The sequence below is a fragment of the Bos javanicus genome, chromosome 29, assembly GCF_032452875.1.
Source record: "Bos javanicus breed banteng chromosome 29, ARS-OSU_banteng_1.0, whole genome shotgun sequence".
Classification (NCBI taxonomy): Eukaryota; Metazoa; Chordata; class Mammalia; order Artiodactyla; family Bovidae; genus Bos; species Bos javanicus.
In genome coordinates this window covers 49,543,002-49,565,754 of record NC_083896.1, presented here as the reverse complement: position 1 = coordinate 49,565,754, position 22,753 = coordinate 49,543,002, and the positions used below count along the sequence as shown (strand labels likewise).

General features: G+C 65.7%; 1 protein-coding gene across 4 annotated transcripts; it reads right to left on the bottom strand.

Moving 5' to 3' along the window:
* Positions 1-239: 239 nt before the first annotated feature.
* TRPM5 (transient receptor potential cation channel subfamily M member 5) lies at positions 240-22,212 on the bottom strand. 4 transcript variants are annotated; one of them, XM_061407361.1, is made up of 25 exons: positions 22,148-22,212; positions 18,648-18,774; positions 18,111-18,291; positions 16,519-16,685; positions 15,613-15,796; positions 14,263-14,327; positions 13,974-14,165; positions 13,629-13,731; positions 12,195-12,313; positions 11,557-11,880; positions 11,223-11,363; positions 10,950-11,073; positions 10,507-10,652; positions 7,567-7,679; positions 7,193-7,285; positions 6,822-7,080; positions 6,595-6,713; positions 6,296-6,428; positions 6,040-6,214; positions 2,856-3,009; positions 2,066-2,247; positions 1,770-1,902; positions 1,170-1,242; positions 778-844; positions 240-437 (listed from the first exon to the last, which is right to left on the bottom strand). In XM_061407361.1, exons 2-25 carry the CDS (start codon positions 18,762-18,764, stop codon positions 331-333), a joined length of 3,471 nt encoding a protein of 1,156 aa, XP_061263345.1. In that variant the 5' UTR covers positions 18,765-18,774; positions 22,148-22,212; the 3' UTR covers positions 240-330. The 4 variants fall into 4 exon arrangements, with proteins under 4 accessions (XP_061263345.1, XP_061263344.1, XP_061263343.1 ...); XM_061407359.1 differs by lacking the exons at positions 15,613-15,796; positions 16,519-16,685; positions 18,111-18,291; positions 18,648-18,774; positions 22,148-22,212 and adding an exon at positions 14,703-15,572 and having other exon boundaries at positions 304-437; positions 2,633-3,009; XM_061407360.1 differs by lacking the exons at positions 778-844; positions 15,613-15,796; positions 16,519-16,685; ... (1 more) ...; positions 18,648-18,774; positions 22,148-22,212 and adding an exon at positions 14,703-15,572 and having other exon boundaries at positions 2,633-3,009.
* Positions 22,213-22,753: the final 541 nt, after the last annotated feature.

Genomic DNA, 22,753 nt, shown 5'->3' with positions numbered 1-22,753 from the left:
CTCTTGGTGGGTGACACAGGTTGGGCGTGGACCCCAAGGCAGCTGCCCACCTAAAGGGAGGCTCCCCACAAGACACTCAGCGAGGCCTGCTCTTCTGGCCCCAGCTGGTTGGCTCTGGATGGGGTTCGGGGGGCCCGTGACACACCGCTGCATTCCCAGGCCTAGGGAGGTGCTGGGCAGGGCGAGGGTGGTACATCGCGCCCGGGGTGCTTGACTGGTGGGGGGTTGTTCAGGCATCTCCACGAGGCCCAGGATGACCAGCCAAGGGCCGTGCCCTCCAGGTCTGGGCCCCTGGGAGTGCAGGGCTCCCTGTGCTCATGTCCAGGTGGCTCAGGGGTTGGAGGGCGGCTGGCCAGCCTCTGGGCACTCTGTGCTACCCAGGGCTCCTCCGTGGTCAGCAGAGGCCGGTGGGTTCCCGCTGCTGGAGTTCTGAGAGTCTGGGAGGGAAGGAAGACCCCTTTACAGCTGCTGGGTGCCCAGTAGGGCAGCCCCGGGGAGAGCTGGCCCTGGGCGGGGTGGGTGGGGGAAGCAGCCAGTGGGGCCCATGAACCACGCTCCGGTTGAGTTGGTGGGTTCCCACAGAGGGCCCCAGCGCCCTAAAGACCGTGGCTAGCCAAGGACCATCCAAAACCTGGGCCTGTCTTCTCCCAGGACAGGTGGAAAGTAGAGGCCTAAGGTGAGGCAGAGGACACAGCCCCCAGGCCTGCAGGCTGGCAGAGGGCTGCCCGTGCCCACCCGCCCCCCGAGCGCCCGGGGAATGGGGGCCGTCACACTCACTCCAGTTGGCGCTGCCATGGGCCAGCGAGTCGGCCACAGAGGAGAGGAGCGCCACGCAGTAGCCGACCTGGAGGAGGGCAGGCTGGGGGCTCCGGGGCCGAGCCTGTGTCCACGCCCCCCCCCCCCCCCCCGCCCCTGCCATCCGGCTGCCCCTGACACCGCTCTGATGGCTGTCACTCAAGAGAGGGAGGAAGAGGCTCCAGCGTGTGTGTGAGGAGTGGACGGGGAGGGGTCTTCAGCGCAGGACCCCTGGGGAGCAGCAGGGTCTCCTCCCGGAGGGGCGGGCACGAGTCCTGAAGCCCCAGGCTCTCTCCGCCCTGCCCCTGCCCTGACTGCATGCCCACCTGCCAGGCCCTGCCCGGGGAGAAGGGCGCCCTGATCCACCAGCCCACCTGAGACTCCAGACGCCTGACGCGTCTCTCCTGTTCCCTGAGGCCCCCGAGGTACTTGGCTACGACGTCCACCCTGTGGCGGGAGCGGGCAGGCAGCAGGCGGCTGAAGGCCAGTGCCCCACACCGGGGGCCTTCCCACCTCCCTGCCCTGATGCCCAGGCCCTTCGGGTGCATTTGGGGGCCACTGAGCCTCTGTGGGCGCCTGAGTTCAGGGTGCTCCGGCCCCTTGGGCATGGTGGTGAGGGGGCGTCAGGGCTGTCCCCATCCACAGGCAGGACCAGGCGTGTGGGTGTGAGGTTTGCCCCAGAGCAGGAAGAACCCCATGAGTACTGGCACCAACCCCCAAGTGTAGGGCAGGCCTGGCCCAGCAGAGCCCAGTCCAGAGTGAGAGGCTGCTTGTTAGAACCGGGCCATGTCCCCACCCAGTCCAGACCCAGTGACATGAGGGGCCATGCCAGCCTTAAGGCAGCCCACCATCCCCAGAGAGCTCCCAGCCCCGCCAGCACCTCCTGGCCCTGCAGGGAGGGCGCTGGCCCCCGTGGGTGGCTCTTTGGGCTCGGTGCCCCCGTGGCCCGCCGCAGTGGGAGGGCGCCCCCACACCTGTGCGCCGCCTTCCGCAGCAGCTCCTCCTGGCTCTCCCTCCGGCGCTTCTCCAGCTCGCTCAGGAAGTTCTCCTTCTGCACCGCCTCCCAGGTGACCACCTTCTGGTCCAGCGGTTCTGGCAGGTCCCTCTCTGGGGAGCCGGGCAGCCTCAGGGCAGGGCCCAGGCCTGGAAGCCCCATGGTGGGCAGGCCCTCGGGGCTGCCGCAGAGGGGGCCGGGGCCCGCTGCCCGCTGCCCCCGCCCAGGCCCAGGCCCAGGGCCCCTCCGTCCACGCGGTTCAGGCAGGAGCCTCACCCAGGCGCGCCCGCTTCTGCGGGGTCCCCCTCTGCAGGAGCCTCTTGAGCACCAGGCTCAGGTGGCTGAGGAGGATGAACGGGGGCGCCAGTGCCGGGCGCTCGTGGTACTCCACGATGAGGTGGAAGCGCTGGAACTTCCAGAAGGCGTCCGCGTTGCCCTGCACCACCTGGAACGTGTAGCTGCGGGCGGCGGCGGGGGAGCTGCGTGGGCGCGGGCCCTGCTCCCCCGGGTCCCCCACCGCCCCCCTGCGCCCCGCCCCCGGGGTCCCCCACCGCCCCCCTGCGCCCCGCCCGCCCCCCCGCGTCCCCCACCGCCCCCCCGCGCCCCCGGGGTCCCCCACCGCCCCCCTGCGCGCCCGGGGTCCCCCACCGCCCCCCTGCGCCCCCGGGGTCCCCCACCGCCCCCCTGCGCCCCGCCCCGCCCCCCACTGCCCCCCTGCGCCCCGCCCTGCCCGCCCCCGGGTCCCCCACCGCCCCTGCGCCCCGCCCCGCCCCGCCCGCCCCCGGCGTCCCCCACCGCCCCTCTGCTGCAGCCTGGCAGACCCAGGCACCTGCCCGCACACACCTGCCAGGCCCGCACCACCTCCTTGGTGCCCTGAGCGCCAGAGGGGAGACCTCCAGAGGGGAGCCCCAGCTCTGGAGTGACACCCCTTATCCAAGCCCTTCCTGAAGGCAGAGAGGCGACTGCCCCCTGCGGTCTGGAGGGCTGGACAGGTCTGGGCTGGGGAGACCAGAACCAAGGCCCCCCCCCCCGCAAAGTGGACAGATCCAGGCAGCAGGGCAGCCACCTGAACATGGCGATGAGCAGGTTCATGAGCAGCACGTTGGTGACCAGCAGGAAGGTGACCAGCAGGAGGATGACCACCCAGTTGGCATAGAGGTTGGGGCAGGAGGGCGAGCCTTCCAGCAGTAGTGGGTGCAGGGAGCAGTTCACGCGGGCTTCTGCAAGGGGCCGGGCGCGGGGGTTGGGGCGGGCCTGAGCCGCCAGCACCCTCGGGCATTGAGAGTCGTGTCCCCGTGGTTGAGGCCACCCGGGGGAAGGGCCCAGGGACGTGGCCAGTCCCCATGCTTTCCCGGGCACAGTCCGGGCTTCGGCGCTCAGACTCCCAAGTCCTGGGACAACTGGGTCTTGGGTGGTCTGCCTGGCCGTACTGGCCCTGCTTCCACCGCTTTGCTGGGCTGAGGTCACAGCGTCCCACGGGCTCTGGAGGCAGAGCCCAGCCCGTGTCACCCCACCCCCACCCAAAGCTCTGCTCACAGCCAGCGTGGGGGGTGCTGGCCTTGGCGAGGGCGTGGGGTCTCTCCCGCAGGACTTCGCAGGCCTGTGGCTCGCTGCCCGCCACTGGAGTCTGAGCCAGGGCAGGTCTGCACCTTCCCAAAGCCTGCAGCGGCAGAATGCCCTTGACACGGGTTACTGCGGCCTTGAGGACGAGCTGGCTCCTCGAGCCGTCTGGGCAGTAGAGGCGCAGGCAGTGAGCACCCAGCCTGGGGCAGGCTGAGCTCCAGGCCCTGGACGGGGATTCTGGAGGGGCCGTTATCCCTGAGGGGCCCCTCCCCTGCCTGTCTCAGGCCCTGCAGGGCCAGCCTGGCCCCCACCCCCACCCCAGGAGATGGGAGGGAGGTGCAGATGGAGGCCAGGGTAGGGCACACGGGTGCGGGGGCCCCAGGGGCTGGGGCGTCTCCCTGGCAGGAGGGCTTGAGGCTGCAGGGGTGACCTCCGCAGGCCGTGCGTGTGTGTGGACCTGGACACGCCTGCACATAGGACTGTGTTTCCCTGACTGCCCCCTCCCTGCCATCTTCATGCTGTACCTCAGTGGGGGGCATGGGGGTCTCTGTTTCTCCGTGTGTGCCCGTGTCCCACCTCTGGGCTTGCGTGTCAGGCTGGCAGGGCCTGTTCCCCCGTGTGTCTCCGTCATGGGATGAACCCCTCCTGACTGAGGTCCTTCGTGTGAGACCCCTCCCCAGCCGCCCCTGCCCTTTCGGCCTGCAGATCCGTTCTCGCCCTGGGCACCCCGAGCGGCCTGGAGAGCCTGCCCGTCTGATGGAAGCAGCTCCGTGGTGATGAGGCGCCTGCGTCTCCCCTGGGACTCTCAGAGGCACCACCACGCCCAGCTGGGAGATGGGTTATCCCGGGGCCTCTTGGGGCCCAGAGGGGGGCTCTGCCCGGGACACTTGGAGCCGGCTTCCACAGCCGCCCAGGACCCCAGCTGGGACCACGGGCTGCGGATGCCTTCCCTCTCAGCCTGTAAATAAGCAAACCACCTTCTGCCTGCCGGCCAGTGGGCTCCAGAGAGGGGCTGGCCAGGGTCCACTCTGAGAGCCGGGGAGGGGGAGGGACCCTCAGCGCACTGGCCCAGGCTGGCACTGCCACAGTGGGGCTCAGCCTGGCAGCTACAGTGGTGTTGAAAACTGGACCCCTGGGAACCTGCACCCCCTCGTCCTGCCCAGGTGACCCCAGGCTCCTAGGGACCCCGAACCATAATAGAGTTCCCTCGTACCCATGTGTGGCCATCAGGGCAGGAAGGACCCCACCCCTGCCCGGTCCTGGGCGCCCACTTGTCCCGCCTCTTCCCAAGGAGCCCCGTGGGACTGGGGCAGTTGGAGGTCATGGCAGCGTCCCCCAGGCAGGGCCGCCCAGGCAGGCAGGAGCCCATTAAACTAATGGCCTGGAAAACGGCGCCCACGGGAGAGCACACGTGGGGGGGACTAAGAAAACAGCCCAGGAAATGAGCCCGCAAAACCCTCTAATTAGGAGGCAGCTCCCGTGACGGCGCAGCCCCTCAGCCCGGAGCCCGCCGGTCTCAGTCACGTCCTCGTCCCATGGACAAATATTTACCAGGTCACGGGCGCTAACCTGCCTCATTAGCGGCTGCAGTCAGCCTCAGGGACTCTGCGCCCATGATCGCCCCGTGACACCCACCTGAGTGAAGGACCCCCTGCCCCGCTCCGCACCCTGGGAGCACCCAGCACGGCTGGAGCCCTGGGCCCCCACACTGGCCCCCCTTGTGGGAGGGGCTGGTTCCCCTTCTCCTCCTCCGCAGTGCACCCCAGCCATGCCAGGGCCCACACAGGTGTTCCGGGTCCAGCCTGGGCCTCCCCGAGCACCCCCTACCCCCTACCGCACTATCATGGGAAATTCTCGGAGGATTCTCTGGGGGCTCAGATGGTAAAGAGTCTGCCTGCAGTACAGGAGACCCAGGTTCCATCCCTGGGTCAGGAAGATCCCCTGGAGAAGGAAATGGCAACCCACTCCAGTATTCCTGCCTGGAAAATCCCATGGACGGAGGAGCCTAGTGGGCTACAGTCCATACAGTACAAAAGAGTTGGACACGACTGAACGACTTCACTTTCACCAGCCCCCACCCCCACCCCTATGCGGGGGCCTCCCTGGAGACACCCCCTCAGGCAAGCCACACAAGCCAGGCATGGTGTTGGGCTCACATGTCAGGTGGGTCCCCAGAAGCTAGGGTGCCCTCAGGAGTGGCCTTCCAGCCGAGGGCCTCTCCAGTGGGTGGGCCGCAAGCATACTGTCGGCGGGGACGTGCTGGGAGGGCCAGCCTGGGGCCCAGACCAGGCAATGGCTGGTGGTGGGGGGCCCAGCCCTGTGCCCTGTGCCCAGCGCCTGCCCACCCCCCCTGCAAGGCCCCGGCCCCCGCGGCCCTCTCTGCCCACAGCTCCATCTCTGTCTCCCACCCAGGGCCCGAGGTTGGGGCCTCCACAGCTGGCACCCATCAGCCCGGACCTGTCCCCCACCGGACATGACCTGGCGGGTGTGCCGGGCCTGGGGGCCAGCCCTGGGGACTTCCCTTCCGTCAGCATCAGGCCAGGGTCTCCTGTGACCCCCAGAGGCCCTGCTGAAGGGCTGGGTGTCCAGGGTCTTACAAAAGGAGTGTGCTGCTAGGGGGTCTCGGTGCTGTGGCTCCCCAGGGCGGGGCCCCACGTGGAGCCCCCCGGCCCGGGCTGAGTGCTGACCGTCGATCTCATCCAGCGGGATCTGCCCGAAGATCTGCAGGTACGGCCGGTACAGCACGCGGCGGAAGATCCACTCCAGGCGACCGTCATGCGGGTGCAGCAGCGCCTGTGTGGTCACGCCGTAGGCCACGAGCCACACGCTCAGGAAGAAGAGGAAGAAGAAGACGTCCTTCATCTCGGGGGGCGGGGGGTGGGGAGGAGAAGGGTCAGCACCCTCCGGGCGGGGCCCGGCCTCACCACCCCGGCCCGGGCTCACCATCCGCTCCACGATGATGATCTTGGGGCCCAGCTGCTTGTGGACGGCGAAGATGTGGATGAGCCGGAGCGTGAACACCATGAAGTCAATGGCGAGTACCGTGCGGCCGGCCTCAAAGGCCCAGGGCAGCATCCTGGGTGGGCGGGAGGGCAGGCTGGGCGGCTGCCCGTGCCCAGAGAGGGCTGGGGCTTCCTCCGGGACGCACAGCGCGGGCGCCAGGCCCGGGCGGACCCATCCTGGAGGCAGCCCTGCCCCCCAGCCCCCCGAGGCTGCCCCCGCCAGGCCCCGGGGCCCCAGACCTGCAGGTGACCCCGGCGATGAACAGGAAGATGGCCACCAGGTCACACTTGTTCCAGCTGTCCTCCACGTACAGCGTGAGCTTCTTCACCAGGTGTGTGTCCTCATCCGTGAAGAAGCCCTGGCGGGCGTAGATGGCCCGGTGATGGCGGCCCGGGCTCCCCCTCGCGGGGCATGGCCCCTCCTGGGCCGGGCTGTGACCCGCAACCCCCCGGGCTCCGTCACTGACCTGCCGGATCTCCTCCAGCACCAGCGTGAAGACCCAGAAGTAGAGGGCGACCTCAGACCCCGACGGCCCCTGAGGAGGGGGCCAGAAGTCCACCAGCAGGACGTAGGTGAACAGGAAGAGGAAGGCAAAGTACATGACCACGTTCCCAAGGAACACGGTGACGGGCGCCCCCCAGAACTTCCTCCAGCGCGTGAGCAGGAAAGCGGCTCTCCGGCCTCGGTCACGCTCACTCCTCAGCGCCTCGGACAGCTCCTCCGCCCTGCACCCGAAGGAGGCCACGGCCAGTGGTAAGACGGGCACCCGGGGTCCAGAGCTCGCCCCTGCCCACAGAAGTCCAGCTCCCCACCACTGCCCCCTCTGCAGGCCCTCACCTGCTGCCCAGGCCGCAGAGCAGGCTCTTCTCTGTGTCCAGACTGTCCAGCTCTTGCAGGTCCTCTGGGCCTGTCCTTAGAGGGGCCTCCTTGCTGTGAGCACAGGAGCCCCTCAGGGTCGTGGGGAGGGCACCCGAGGCTCCCGCTCGGCCCGAGCACCCGACCAGCGGATGAACTGCAGAGGGATGCGGGGAGGGGGCACGCAGAGGGGCCACGAGCATGTGGGGTCAGGGAGGGGGCGCACAGGGGCCACGCGGATGTGGGCGGGGAGGGGGCACAAGGGGCCACACAGGTGTGGGTCCCGTAGAGGGGAGGCTGGGGTGTGTCGCCACCAGCACAGGTCTGGCGAGCGGCTGCTGTGTGTGCTGACGGACCTGAAGGCGATGAGGTTGGTGTAGATGAGGGCTGGGCAGAAGAAGGCGCCCAGCAGCCGCAGGATGGGGGTGCCCGAGGCCATGTCCCCCCACCAGATCTTGGTCAGGAAGGCCTGAAACAAAGGGGTGGTGTTGCCCCCCCCACACACCTGCCCCAGTGCCCAGAGCAGCCTCCCTTCAGGGTTCAGCTAAGGCATCAGCCCTCCCAGCCTGCAGCCCCCAGAGCCTCCCTCCTGGTGGAGAAGGAACACCTTCCATGGAGGGAGGCCAGGCTCCGGGTTAGCAGGGTTGACTTGCTGAGACCGGAGGTGGAGAACTAACACCCCAAAAAAGATGTCCTCTTCATTATAGGGGACTGGAATGCAAAAGTAGGAAGTCAAGAGATACCTGGAGTAACAGGCAAATTTGCCCTTGGAGTACAAAACAAAGCTGGGCAAAGGCCAACAGAGTTTTGCCAAGAGAACGCACTGGTCATAGCAAACTCCCTCTTCCAACAACACAAGAGATGACTCTACACATGGACATCACCAGATGGTCAACCCTGAAATTAGACTGATTATATTCTTTGCAGCCAAAGATGGAGAAGCTCCATACAGTCAGCAAAAACAAGACCAGGAGCTGACTGTGGCTCAGATCATGAACTCCTTATTGCCAAATTCAGACTTAAATTGAAGAAAGTAGGGAAAACCACTAGGCCATTCGGGATTGACCTAAATCAAATCCCTTATGATTATACAGTGGAAATGACAAATAGATTCAAGGGATTAGATCTGATAGACAGAGTGCCTGAAGAACTATGGACAGAGGTTCATGACATTGTACAGGAGGCAGGGATCAAGACCATCCCCAAGAAAAAGAAATGCAAAAAGGCAAAATGGTTGTCTGAAGAGGCTTTACAAATAGCTGAGAAAAGAAGAGAAGCGAAAGGCAAAGAAGAAAAGGAAAGATATACCCATTTGAATGCGGAGTTCCAAAGTGTAGCAAGGAGAGATAAGAAAGCCTTCCTCAGTGATCAGTGCAAAGAAATAGAGGAAAACAATAGAATGGGAAAGACTAGAAATCTCTTCAAGAAAATTAGAGACACCAAGGGAAAATTTCATACAAAGATGAGCACAATAAAGGATGGACCTAACAGACGCAGAAGATATTAAAGAGGGGTGGCAAAAATACACAGAAGAACTATACAAAAAAGATCATCATGACCCAGATAACCACAATGGTGTGATCACTCACCTAGAGCCAGACATCCTGGAATGTGAAGTCAAGTGGGCCTTAGGAAGCATCACTATGAACAAAGCTAGTGGAGGTGATGGGATTCCAGTTGAGCTATTTCAAATCCTGAAAGATGATGCTGTGAAAGTGCCGCACTCAATATGCCAGCAAATTTGGAAAACTCAGCGGTGGCCACAGGACTGGAAAAGGTCAGTTTTCATCCCAGTCCCAAAGAAAGGCAATGCCAAAGAATGCTCAAACTACCTCACAATTGCACTCATCTCACACGCTAATAAAGTAATGCTCAAAATTCTCCAAGCCAGGCTTCAGCAATACAAGAATCGTGAACTTCCAGATGTTCAAGCTGGATTTCGAAAAGGCAGAGGAACCAGAGATCAAATTGCCAACATCTGTTGGATCATCGAAAAAGCAAGATAATTCCAGAAAAACATCTGCTTTATTGACTATGCCAAAGCCTTTGACTGTGTGGATCACAATAAACTGTAGAAAATTCTTAAAGAGATGGGAATACCAGACTACCTGACCTGCCTCTTGAGAAACCTATATGCAGGTCAGGAAGCAACGGTTAGAACTGGACATGGAATAACAGACTGGTTCCAAATTGGGAAAGGAGTATGTCAAGGCTATATATTGTCACCCTGGTTATTTAACTTATATGCAGAGTACATTATGCAAAATGCCGAGGTGGATGAAGCACAAGCTGGGATTAGTGTTGCCGGGAGAAATATCAATAACCTCAGACATGCAGATGACACCACACTTCTGGCAGAAAGTGAAGAACTAAAGAGCCTCTTGATGAAACTGAAAGAGGAGAGTGAAAAAGTTGGCCTAAAACTCAACATTCAGAAAACTAAGATCATGGCATCAGGTCCCATCACTTCATGGCAAATAAATGGGGAAACAATGGAAACAGTGACAGACTTTATCTTTTTGGGCTCTGAAATCACTGTAGATGGTGACTGCAGCCATGAAATTAAAGGACACTTGCTCCTTGGAAGAAAAGTTATGACCAACCTAGACAGTGTGTTAAAAAGCAGAGACATTACTTTGCCAACAAAGGTCCATCTAGTCAAAGCTATGGCTTTTCCAGTAGTCATGTATGGATGTGAGAGTTGGACCATAAAGAAGGCTGAGCGCCGAAGAACTGATGCTTTTGAACTGTGGTGTTGGAGAAGACTCTTGAGAGTCCCTTGGGCTGCAAGGAGATCCAACCAATCAATCCTAAAAGAAATCAGTCCTGAATATTCGTTGGAAGGACTGATGTTGAAACTGAAACGTCAATACCTTGACCACCTGATGCGAAGAACCAACTCATTGGAAAAGAGCCTGATGCTGGGGAAGACTGAAGGCAGGAGGAGAGGGGGACGACAGAGGATGAGATGGTTGGATGGCATCACTGACTCGATGGACATGGATTTGAGCAAGCTCCGGGAGTTGGTGATCGACAGGGAAGCCTGGCGTGCTGCAGTCCGTGGGGTTGCAAAGAATCGGACACGACTGAGCAACTGAACTGAACTGAGAGGTGGGGATAGGGCTGGAGTTGGGGCTAGTGGGGAGAGTCTCCAGCAAGGGAGTCAGGGGGGTGGCTTCCAGGAATGGACCTGCCCACCCCCATGGTCTGGACACTGGCCAGGTGAGGGCCTGAGGGAGCTGGCTGGGGCACCTGCTCACTGCCCAGGCCGCGCCCACAGCACGCCCAGGGCTCACCTGCACCCCGTCGTGGGCAAAGAAGGCCTTGGTGTCGGCCTCGGTGGCCAGGTGCAGGCAGGTGGTTCTGCTCCAGCAGCGGTTCCGACGCACCAGCAGGGCGAAGGCGCGCTCCTCGCTGTGGCGGTAACACTGGGAGAAGAGGTCTGCGGGGGCGGCCGCTGCTGTGACGCCCAGGCCCACCCGCCGGGCTCCTCCCCCGCAGAGCTGGACCCGCAGGACGGCCCACGTCTGCGCCCGCCCACCTCCCCCGGGGCTGTGAGAGGCGCCCGTCTGCACCCCGCCTCCCCGTCTGGACGTGGGAGCCTCCCTCTCCCCAAGTGTCCCCACTGGGCAGGCCGAGACGTGGGGCTTTGTTCTCATCACACGTACCCATCCGACCCCGCTGGGAGCACCGGGCTGCTCAGCCCCGCCCCGCCCCCAGTGCCCATCCCCGTGCTCACCCAGGGCCAGCTGCTCGTACTTGGCCTCCCGCAGAGTCCGGCCCACCTCAGCCTCCGTCTCCAGGTGGGACATCTCTTTGAGTATCTTGCAGGCGGCCAGAGCAGCGGCAACTCCCTCCTGGCCCTGGGAGAACGGGCCTAAGTGTGCAGCCACCTCCCAGCCCCCACAGGCCTCTCCCAGCGTCCTCCTAGCCCCCGGTAGGACCCCCCAGGGCCCCTCCCGGTGTCCTCCCAGCCCCCCGGGACCCCCAGGCCCCCTCTTGCCCTCCACACCATGGCCCAGAAGTAGGTGGCCATCTCGTGGCGGTTCTGCAGCACCGCCCACAGGAACAGGTCCCTCCAGGGGTCCTCGCTCCTCTGGTTCAAGTCCAGAAGCCCCTTCTGGCCCGAGGGCCTCCGGGCCAGGCCCCGCTCCTGGAGGGCAGGTGTGTCAGCCTTCGGCCACGGCCCCGCCCTCACTCAAGCCCCCAGCTCCCGGGCACTCGCCGCCCGGCCGCACTCACCCGCACTCACGCCCCCCGCCCCCGCCCGCACTCACGCCCCCTGCCCGCCCCCGCCCCCCCCCACCGCTGCCCGCGCCTGCACTTACACCCCGGCCCGCACTCACCGCCTGGTAGAGCCCACGGCAGGCGTCGTGCAGGAAGTCCTTGAGCACCCGGGACACCTCGTGCAGGGAGAAGGCGGGAGGCCCCGCGGGCGGCTCCCGGGCCTGCTGGGCGCCCAGCCCGGCCAGCGTCAGCCGGCCCTCCTCGTGCTTGCGCTGCAGCAGGTCGAAGAGCAGGCTCTTGGGGGCCACGGAGCGGTAGAGCTGCTGCAGCCTCCCATACGTCAGGAAGTCCGCCACGTCTGCGCCGTTGTCCACGAAGAGGCGCACGAACTCGGGCTTGTTGCTCACCAGTGCGTCCATCATCACCTCCTCCAGGTCGCGGGACTGGGGCGCCAGGCGGAGGGTGAGAGGGAGCCCGTGGGGAAGGGGTCCCACGGGAGGGGCGTGGGGACCCTTGGCAAGACCCCCCAGCTCCCAGGTGCCCCGCCCTGCCTGTCCCTCTGCACCGAGGCAGCCTGCACCCACTGATGGACATTTAGCCCATCCTGCCTGGGATGCCAACAACTGAGGCCCAACGGGAGGTATCCTGGCCTCCCCGGCTCCCCTGGCAACAGCCGGGCCAGGCTGGCCCTGGACGCCACCTGCCCCCAGCCCCTCATCAGGGTCCCCGCCTGGCACCGGCCAGAGCCTGGAGCCACCTTCCACTCCACGTCCCCATTGAAGATCTCGCTCTTGGCGATGTCCACGCGGTCCCAGGCCACGGCCAGCTTCAGTTCGTCCAAGTAGTCCTGCGCCTCCTGGCTGTGGCTCTTGCAGGCTGCGGGCAGGGAAGGCGGAGTGGGTGAAGGGGAACCCAGGTGCCAGCAGAGCCAGTGGGCACAGGGTCCCTCAAGGTGGGTCTCCTAGATGTATGCCACGGAAACGATGCCCTGGTTCCCTCCACACCCTCTGAGTACTGGCAGGAGCCTCAAGACATCCACCCGCACCCCACCGCTGGGAGCTCCAGGACCCCAAGGGGACCCCAGGGCTGGGTGGAATAGTGGGGAGAGGGCGCCTGTCTGGAGGAGCCTTCCCGTCCTCAAGGGTGCCCCCTGCCCCACAGAGCCCCTTCCTGTCTGTGTCCCCGCAGCGGTCAGCCCCGCAACAGGTGTTTACATTCAATGAGTAACACACTGAGCGGCAGCCAGGAAGTGGAGGCCACCCGCATGCTCCTCCACAGGGGGCCAGAGAAACAAAATGCGGACTGTCGCTGTCCTAAAGGGCTGGCGCCCCTATACCGGCTACAGCGCACTGGATGACCGCCCAGAGCGTTGTGCTCAGAGAAGGACTCCAAAGGCCACAGGGTGTGTGGTCCCATGTCCAGGAAGTGCCCCCAACGGGCAGGTCCATAGCCACGCAGGCTCGTGATCGCCAGAGGCCGGGGGGAGCGGGGGTCTAGTGGGTCTTCTGGGTGGTGGACATGCTCGGGAGTTAGTAGTAGACATGGCCATCTTGAAAAAACACTAAAAACCCCTGAACTAACTGAGCACCGTAGTTTTCTAAGGACGTCCCTGGTGGTCCAGAGGCTAAGTGTCCGCCCCCAATGCAGAGGAACAAGCTCACGCCCTGCTCTGGGAGGCCCCCGTGCCGCGGTGCCCACACAGCACCACCACTGAGGCCTGGGCGCCCTGGGGCCCATGTCCACAAGAGGAGTCTCCAGGCTGAGAGCCTGCACACTGCAACCAGAGCAAAGCCTGAGTGCAGCAACAGAGACCAGGCTCAGCCAAAAAACTAAATAAAAATTAGGAGTAATTAAATAGTTTAAAAATTTTGTGATAAAATACATCTAACGTAAAACCTCCAAAGACAGAACCTCTCGTGGATTTGCATGTCATCATTGTGTAGAGGCCCTGGAAGGTTCTGTGTTCCTGCAGTCTGGTCACACGTGCTGCCGCCCAAGTGAGCAGCGGCTGTACACACGCTCAAACACTCGCACACGCTCACCCGCACTGACACTCGCAGTGGAGTGCAGCCACCCAGGCGCAGGCTCCTGGAGGCCGAGAGCCCGGGGGGTGGGGTGGGGGGGGCTGCCCCACCACCCTCCCCTGCCCGGCGCCTCCCGCGGGGCCCCGGCAGGCGCGGCCCGGCCCCACCTTTCACCAGCGCCTTGAGGATGACTGTGTCCAGCTCCTCGGAGCCCTCCTGCTCGAAGTCGTGCACTGTGAGCAGGTGCCGGTGGGACATGATGGTCTGTAGCTGGGAGCCCAGGACAAAGGCCCGGAGGTGACTCCACGGCCCCCAGCCGGAAGGCCAGCCCGCCGTCCCCTGGGCCCAGGGCAGCCCCACCCTCAGAGCCGGGCATCCCCACTCCACAAGGGCCTGAAGCGGGGGCCAGCCCGGGGGGTTTGCAGCCAGTGGGGCTGGGCACGGACGCGCAGTCCAGGGGCTGGGGTCTAGGGCGGGGGCCAGCACGCAGCCCTCTCTCCGGCGGCTCATACCAGCCCGGTCCAGCGCACGACATCCTCCCAGGAGAAGTGCTCGCTGGGGAACTTCTCCCTAAACTGCTTCTCGGCCACCTGGGGCGTCAGGAGGTGGGGCTGGTTCATGAGGGCAGCGAGCACGTCCGCGATGCCCCCCGAGCCCGCCAGGATCAGCCACGGGGCGGCGTGCTCCACGGCCCTGGAAATCCTCTGAGGCAGGCGGAGGGGGCACAATGGGCCGGGTCAGCGCCAGGCGCCATCCCAGCCCTGGCTGGGGGGCCCCGTGGGAGGTCCCCGCCTGCCCTACCTCCAGGGTGCTGGGGTCCCCGTTGACCAGCAGACAGAGAACGGGGATCTCGATGCTGCTGGTTCCTGTGGACAGATGGAGCACAGCGTCCACCCAGGTGCCCAGGTGAGCGGAGGGCGTGGAACCCTCCTGTGGGGTAACCCCCCGGGCCTCAGACCACCAGCCTGCGGCATTTTCTGGGCAAACTCCAGGCAAGAGGCTTTTCCTCCGGAGAGGCTCCCAGCTGCCGTGTGACCCGGGACAAGGCCAGGCCCACACCCCACTCTCCCGTGTGGTGCTTCGTGGCTTTAAACGTCAAGTCGAACATCGGGTCCGTGGCCGCACCAACCACGTTCCAACAGCGGGCATCTCTCCCCGGCCAGGGCAGGAAGCTCCACTGACCACTTGCCAGGCCATCCGAGTGCCCCACAGCACCTCAATGTGGTGAAGGAGGGGCTTACCCCCGAAAAAGCAGATGTGAGACTTCGGAATGTGCAGCCCCAGAAGCCCGGGCCTGCCGGGTGGGCTGTGTGGGGAAAGCTTGGCAAGCTTCCGGGAGGAGGCAGGACAGACTGGACCGCCCCTGGCCCGAGAACAGTCCCCTCTAACTCACGAGGCGCCTGCCAAGCGGGAAGGATACTGGGCGGAGCGGGTATGAGCCTCCCGGCTTCAGCAGCCCGGGCCAGCCCTGCGTCCTTAAGGTGAGGGGTAAACACGGCTTAGGTTGCATTTTCACTAAAGAGTGCTCAGTTGGTAGACACACACACACTGCTTATAATATTGCCAGCCATCACACGTATATTGTGATTGTAAATGTTAGTTGTAAATACACGGGCTTTGGCAAATCCCGCTTTCAGACCCGCCCTGGCCACGCTGGAGGCCGCTCCTGGGGCAGCACTGCCCCCTGCAGGCAGCGAACTTCCGGCGGGGGAGGGAGACAGGCCCCTGGAAACTCGCAAATCTCACTTTCTTGGCAGAGCCTGGAGCCCCCAGCCAGAGCCTCTGGTCGGGGTGGGGTCGGGGGGCACTGGAAATGGACCTTCACCCACTCTGCTGCCTGGGGGAAATGTTACCTCCTGGCAGGGACTCCCCAAAGTCGTGTTCCCCATCACTCTGGCCAGCAGCCCCCTCACCCAGGACCCCCCAGTGGCCCAGGTCTCAACACTCTGGCATGTTTGGTGGCTGGAATGCCCGTCCCGGCCCAAGCTGGTGGTCCTTCAGCCCTGGCCACCCCTGCGACCCCCACCACGGTGTTCCCGGCAGCCCCCCCTCCCCCGCGGGCAGCCCCTCCCCCGTGGACCGCCCCCCTCCGCCCCTCCCCCGTGGACCGCCTCTCGCCCCTCCCCTGCCCCGCCCCCCGGGCAGACTCACCCCCGTAACCTGTCCTCTGCTCCGAGATATACTTCTCCAGCCGCAGCCGCAACTCCGTGGGCCCGTCGCCCTTCCCGGGGGACCCTGGCTCCACCAGGATGAAGTGGGAGTGGTTGTTGTCCAGGGGGCAGAAGGGGCCCTGGCCGCCTCCGTCGTCCAAGGGGTAGTGCACGGGGCCGTCCCCCTAGGCACACACACCGTGAGACCCAGGCGTGGCCCACACCCCCAGATGGAGGAAGGGCCGCTGCTGCTGCAGGGGGCGCCCAGGGAGGGTACCCTCCAGACAGAACCCCGTGTGCCGGGTGGAGGGGGGCTCCACTCACGGGGCTGCCTGGCCTTCTAGGGACCTGTCTCAGGCCCCCGTCTGGGTGGGGCAGAGAACACCAGCCAGCCCCAGGTCACAGAGCTTGCGGGGCTGTGGCTGAGCCAGGCGTTTGGGCACCGGTCTGGGTGGGGTCCTGGGAAACCAGGTGCTCACTCCAGGCCTGTGCCGGCTGGGAGCCTGGCAGCCCTCTCCCCACTCGTGTCCTGGGAGATGCTGCCTCCTGCTGGCCGCTCACTGGGCAGGAGGCCCCCACTCCCTCCCACCTCCCTCCACCCCTCCCGGCTCTGGGTCCAGCCCCCCCTACCCTGCTGTGGCGTCAGGTCACTGCCTCTGTCCCTTAGATCAGCCTCACTCCCTCCCAGGCCCGTGAGTGCCGCCCCCACCACCGAGGGTAGGGCTGGTCTGCCCACTGCTGCCCTGGTAGGTGGGAGCTCAGTCACAGATGGTGTAGTGTGGTCAGCCTGCGAGATGGCCCTGGGGGCCTCTGTCAGGCACGCCATCCAGCCCCGAGGCGGCCGACCTCTGGGGGCCTCCCTGATCTGCTTGTCCCACGATCTGAGCGCCCAGAGCCCGGCGCCCACCTGGGCATGGTCCAGGAGCCGGCGGTGCAGCACGCGGCCCAGCGAGGCGATGCCGATGGCCACCACGCGGGCCTTGGTGGACGTGCTGGCCAGGGAGTGGTCGCGCACAGCCTGCCCGACATAGCGGGCGAGGCCCACTCGGAGCGCGCTGGTCAGGATCCAGGCTCCTGCAGGCACAGGGGTCCCTGAGCACAGGGGTCTCCCCAGGCACTCTCCAGGACCAAGGTCAGGGTTAGGGCTGGAGGCAGGCCCCTGCTGCCCTCTGGACAGAGACTCTGACCCCAGCCTGTGCTGGCCCAGAACCCAGGACGTCCTTCTAGCGCACAGAGCCCTCGGCCCAACAGTCAGCAGGGCCTTTGTCTCTTCTACAGTCATTTCTGGGGTGGAGGAGGGCGGAAACCCCCCTCCCTGACTGGGCTTTCCGAAGGCCCAGCCCCTGAAATCAAAGCCCAGGAGTTTAATTCTGACCCCAGCCACCAGCTGGCCAGAGTGCTGTCCCAAGAGATGGGGTGAGGAGGCCTGGCTGTGGACAGCAGCTTATGGAGGTCTCACCCTTCCCTGGGTCTTCCACTTAGGCCTGTTGGCCCCACACGTGGCCAGGCTCTCCTGGGGGAGGCTCTGAGCCCGGGGACCTTCAGTCCCTTGCCGTGTACCCCAGAGTGGCTCCCACCGCCCCGCAGCGCCGCGGAGGGAGGGCGACCATGGGGATGGCAGCTGAGGGCCGGCGTGGGGCCTCTCAGGTGTTCTGACCCACCTGTGCCCTGAGCCGCCTGCGCCCTGACCTGTGCCCTGACCGGCCTGCCGTGACTCACCTGCACCCTGAGCCGCCTGCCCCCTGACCCGTCTGCGCCATGAGCCACCCGCTCCCGACCTGCCTGCGCCCTGACCCGCCCGCACCCTGAGCCGCCTGCCCCCTGACCTGCCTGCGCCCTGAGCCGCCTGCCCCCGACCTGTCTGCACCCTGACCTGCCCGCACCCTGAGCCGCCTGCCCCCTGACCTGTCTGCGCCCTGAGCCACCTGCGCCCTGACCCGCCTGCGCCCTGAGCCACTTGCCCCCTGACCTGTCTGCACCCTGACCCGCCCGCACCCTGAGCCGCCTGCGCCCTGACCTGCCCGCACCCTGAGCCGCCTGCCCCCTGACCTGCCTGCGCCCTGAGCCACTTGCCCCCTGACCTGTCTGTGCCCTGACCCGCCCACACCCTGAGCCGCCTGCCCCCTGACCTGTCTGCGCCCTGAGCCACCTGCGCCCTGACCCGCCTGCGCCCTTAGCCACTTGCCCCCTGACCTGTCTGCACCCTGAGCCACCTGCCCCCTGACCTGTCTGCGCCCTGAGCCGCCTGCGCCCTGAGCCGCCTGCCCCTTGACCTGTCTGCGCCCTGACCTGCCTGCGCCCTGACCCTCCTGCTCCCTGACCCGCCTGCCGTGACCCACCTGCACCCTGAGCCACCCGCGCCCTGAGCCGCCTGCCCCCTGACCTGTCTGCGCCCTGAGCTGCCTGCGCCCTGACCCTCCTGCCCTCTGAGCCGCCTGCCCCCTGACCCTCCTGCCCCCTGACCTGCCTGCGCCCTGAGCCGCCTGCGCCCTGACCCACCTGTGCTCTGAGCCGCCTTCACCAGCCCCTTGCGAAGCACATCCCGCAGCCACGGCTTCAAGGCGAAGGGCCGCTCCTCGCCCACCAGCGACACCACCAGGTTGGGGGCTGGCAGGTGCCACTCGGCCAGCAGGAGGTCGAAGAGCACAGACGGGGCCACACCGCTGGGCACCCTCACGAACTGCAGGGTGGGAGCAGGGGTGCAGGGCGAGGGCGCGCTAGGCACAGGGGTGGGCTGGGCTCCAGGGGGTGGGGGCAGGGCCGCAGCTGAAGGCCAGGGCTCCCCAGGCCATCTGGACCCGCTGGGTGACCCGTGAGCGGCCAAGGCTGGCTGGAGGAGGAGCCTGGACCTGTCGTGTGTTGGGGTAGGAGGCAGAAGCCAGAAGGGGCTACCAGCTCCAGAATTCCGCCCTCCTGGGGGCTCCAAACAGACCCCTTATGAGAGAGCGGCCCGGAGGAGATGGGCATCCGGGGCCCAGGGTCCAGGGTAGCACAAGGGGTGGTGCCGGCCAGTCCCCAGGTGGGGGCAGCTCTCACCTTGCCTCGCTTCTTCCCAGACCGTCCGAAGATGATCTCACCCCGGCCCAGGCTCAGCTCCCACGTGTCTCCAGCACCCCTGGGGCTGCCAGGACGGGTGCCCCCCGCGTCCTGCATGGGGTCCTGTCTGCAAGGACAGAGCCCACCCTGAGGGCATGCGAGGCGAGCCCCAGCCCACTTCCTGCTGGAGGCCCTGCCGCCTTCGCAGGGAAGCCGAGGTACAGGCGGAAAGGGGGAGCACCTGCCCCAGCGCCCTTCCCTGCAGTCCCCAGCCCTGACCGTGACCCCAGCCCTCCTGCAGCCCCTGGGTCTCAGCCTGCCTCCCGTCTGCATTGCTCTCTTCAAGCTGCCAGAGCTTCCGGCCCCAGGCCAGGATGGAAGCTCCTCCTGGCTCCCTCCCCACCCCGCACTTCTACTCACCCTCCCCCAGCACCACTAGCCAGCCCTTCCGTTGCCACTTCTAACAAGCCTTTGGCAGGGGGTGTCCTGGAAACCCCAAAAGGCAGTGGAAGTCTTGCAGCCCGCCCCATACCCCACCATGCCACAGCCCTGTCAACCCAGGACAGGCATGGACCCTGGGCGCCAGCTGCTGAGCAGAGGGGGCGGCAGGCAAACAGGGGCACGAAGCTCAGGTGAGGAGGGATGGGGCCCCCTCCTTACTCCCCACCCCTCCCACCTCCCAGACACCTGCCCACCGAGTCCTCATTCCGGCCCAGCACTGCCCATGTGCCTGGAGGGGTCCCAGGAACGGCCAAGGGACAGGACCTGGGTCCCATCAACCTGCCTGATGGCAAACGCCCCTGTGCCTCCTGGGCCCACCGCAGACCAGCCACCCAGCTCCCTGCCCCCGGGCCACGGCCCACATGCCCCCCCACCCCGCAACCTGCTGTCTCCAGCAGCCTCCTCTGCAGACCCACGGGAAAGCGCATCCGCCCCGCCCGGGCCCTCCTGTGTCCACAGAAGGAGCAGAGCCCATGGGACCCCAGGTCCCGGCAGAACTGAGATGCTCTGCCCCACCAGGCCCACTCTGGGAAGCTCCAGCTCCACGGCTGCCCCGTCCACCGCCGTCCCCTGGGAGGTGCCCTGGGCAGGGCCCAGCCAGGATGGGCCCTCTGTGAAAGGAGAGTGACTCCCTTGGTTCTCAGGGCCAGGCCAGCCCTTTGATTCTTAGAGAGGGCCACCTGTGCACACAGGCGGGGCCGGCAGGCGTGGGCAGGGCCCCTGCAGGCCACCACGGGCCCACCACCGCGTCCCCAAAAGTGACGCGTCCCCCAAAGTGACGCGTCCACGCCCTCGCTCCCGGGGCCTGCGAATGCCCTTGTTGTGGAAGTAAGCTCTTTGCAGATGTGATCAGGGAGAGGGGCTCATCAGGATGGGCTCTGATCCACTGGCCAAAGTGGCCTTAGAAGGAGGGGAAGAAGCCGAGTGAGGATGGACACAGAGGCTGGAGGGATGCGGCCGAGGCTGGGGATGCCGGGGCCCAGCAGTGGGAGGAGCAGGAAGGACTCTCCCTGGCCCTGCTGGGAGAGCGGGCCACGCTGCAGTGGGCTTCCGGCCTCCTGAGCAGAGACTCGCTTCCCCTTGTCCTCCACCCTCTGTGGGACTTTGCCACGGCTGCCAGGGCACTCCTACAGCCCGTGTGTTGCCCCCACACCCAGGCCCCGTCCCCACACACAGCCTCCAGGATGAAAGATCGTTAATCACCGGCTTGGAAAGGCCGTATTCAAATTCCCCCCATCCCTGCTCTGGGGGAGGGTGGGGGAGGATTTGCATCCGCCCCACCCCGCACCCTTCTCCCTGCCCCGCACTGGGCCCCCACTGCTGGGACACACACAGGGAGTGGGGGGTCCTGCATCTGACCACAGAGCCAGGGTAGGGGCGAGGGGGGCTAGGCCTGGCCCGGGCTCGGGCACCCCCTTGGCCCTGCCGCCCTTGGGGTTATAACTGCTGGAGGGTCCCAGGCGCCCTAACGAATGACCACCCGCTGGGCGTCTTAAAGCGACAGAAGGCTCTGGAGGCCAGAAACCCCAAATCAAGGTGCGCAGGGCCTCGTGCTCTCAGCAGGCTCTAGGGCCTTCTCACCTCGTCCAGCTCTGGGGCTCCAGCGTCCCTCCAGTCTCTGCCTCCATCTCCCCATCTCCTTATAAGGACACCGGTCACTGCTCAAGGGGCCGCCCCACTCCCTATGACCTCGCCATCACTCAGTGCTTCTGCAAAAACCCTCTTTCCAAGCATTCTGATATTTGGGGTGGACGTGAACTTGGGGGGATGCTCTTCAACCGCAGAGTGTAGGCAGCGATGTGGGGAGCCTTCCCACCATATGGGGGGACAGGGCAGGGCCTGTGGGGGTGGCCTCCCTCCCCACCGCTGGACGCGCCCCGGCCCGGCCTGTGGGGAGCCTGGGTAGCACTGGAGTGCTCACGGTCCGTGAGCCCCGGGCTTGCTCCGCCGGGGGGTGGGCCTGGGGCCGGCCTCTGTCTCAGGAGGGGTGCTATGGTGCCCACCCAGCCCACGCCACCCTTTCCTTGCTGACAGGCAGCTGGTCCTAAGCCCCAGTTTTGCCTTCTCTGGGGCCACCACCTGACCCCTCACCCCACACCCCTCACCCCAGACTCCTCACCCCCAACCCCGAAGGCTGGTCCCTGGCCTCTGGCTTCCCAGCCGAGGGGCCGAGGGGCACTGGGTCCTGTGCTGAGTGCTGGGGGGTCACTGAGCATGGTGGGGGTGGCCGTGAGCGCCAGGGCGGGAGTGAGGGGGTCAGCGAGCGCTGGGGGTGGGAGGGGCGCCAGGCAAATAGGGCCGCGGAGCGGGAAGGACATGCAAACATCGGATTTGCATGAGCAGGTGTCCGGCTCGAGGCCCCTGTTCCTGGAGGGGGCGGCGGAGTCCAGGCGCCTGGGGGTCCTGAGTCGTCCCCGCTGGAATCCCACCCCCTACCCCTGACAGGCAGAAGAGAATGGAGACGAGCTCTTCAGCTCCGGCAGCTAAGGCGCTGGGGCCCGTGCTCAGGGCGGGCAGAGGGGCAGATGGCCAGCCCTGGTCAGGGGTCTCCTGAAGCGGCCCCCGTGCCGTGGACCTGGGCAGCCAGGCCCTGGGGGTCCCAGCCCGACCCCTCCCAGGGCCGTGTCATCGGGGCCAGCCCCTCACCACTCGGGCCCACCCCTCCCTCCCGAGATGGGAGAATGTGGTGACCAGGAGCGGGCGCCCAGGGGTCCCACGCTCTGCAGCCAGCACTCAGCCCCCACCCAGACGGGCCCCGGCTGTGAGCGCCGGCTCCCTGCATCTGGCCCCCAGAGCCCTGGGGCTGCTCCTCCAGACCAGACCCTCTGCAGGTTCCTTCCCGGACACCCCACCTCACCCATGGAGGGACCATCCGTCTGCAGCCCCAGGAAGGTTGGACTCGTTCCAGGGTCCAGGGGGAAACCGAGGCACAGGGCAGAAAGTGACCGGCGGCAGGGCGCCCCCTCCTCCCCCATGGGGGCTGGCAGCCGGGCTCCTACCTGCCTGCTTTCTCCCTGAGGCCCGGATGTGTGACTGCCGGCCAAGGGGCGGGTGGAGGGGCCCACAGCCCGCCCGCCTGCCCCTCCCCGCCCACCACACCTGGCACCTGGGTAGCCAATGCCGTGAGCAGAGCTGGGTGCCGCCTGACCTCGGCCTGGCCCGGCCCACAGGCCTGCTCTGGCCAAGCCACCAGGCACAAGGGCCAGCCGTCCCTTTCTGATGGGCCCAGGGACCCCTTGGGCAGCGCCAGTCTCCTGGTGTCAAGAGGCGGCCCTGTGGGGGGTGGCAGCGTCGCCCCCTCCTGTGTCTCTGCTTCCTCCCGGGTCTCGCCCATCTCTCCAGCAGGTGGGAGTGGCTGATCCCAGAGGGGTACAGCCCAGCTGTCCCTTCCTGGGTCCCGCCGAGCAGAGGTGTCAGCCCCCAGGAGTGCTGTCCTGGTTGGTGGGCAGGCTGCTGTCAGCAAGCAGGCTTCTCACAGACACTGTTGCTCCACCGAGGAGCAGCACAGGGAGGCACTGGGGCCCTGGAGCCCAGGGTCCCGGCTCACGCCCTGCAAATCCTTCTGTCTCTCTAACTCTGGGCATTGGTTTCTCTGGAAAATGCAG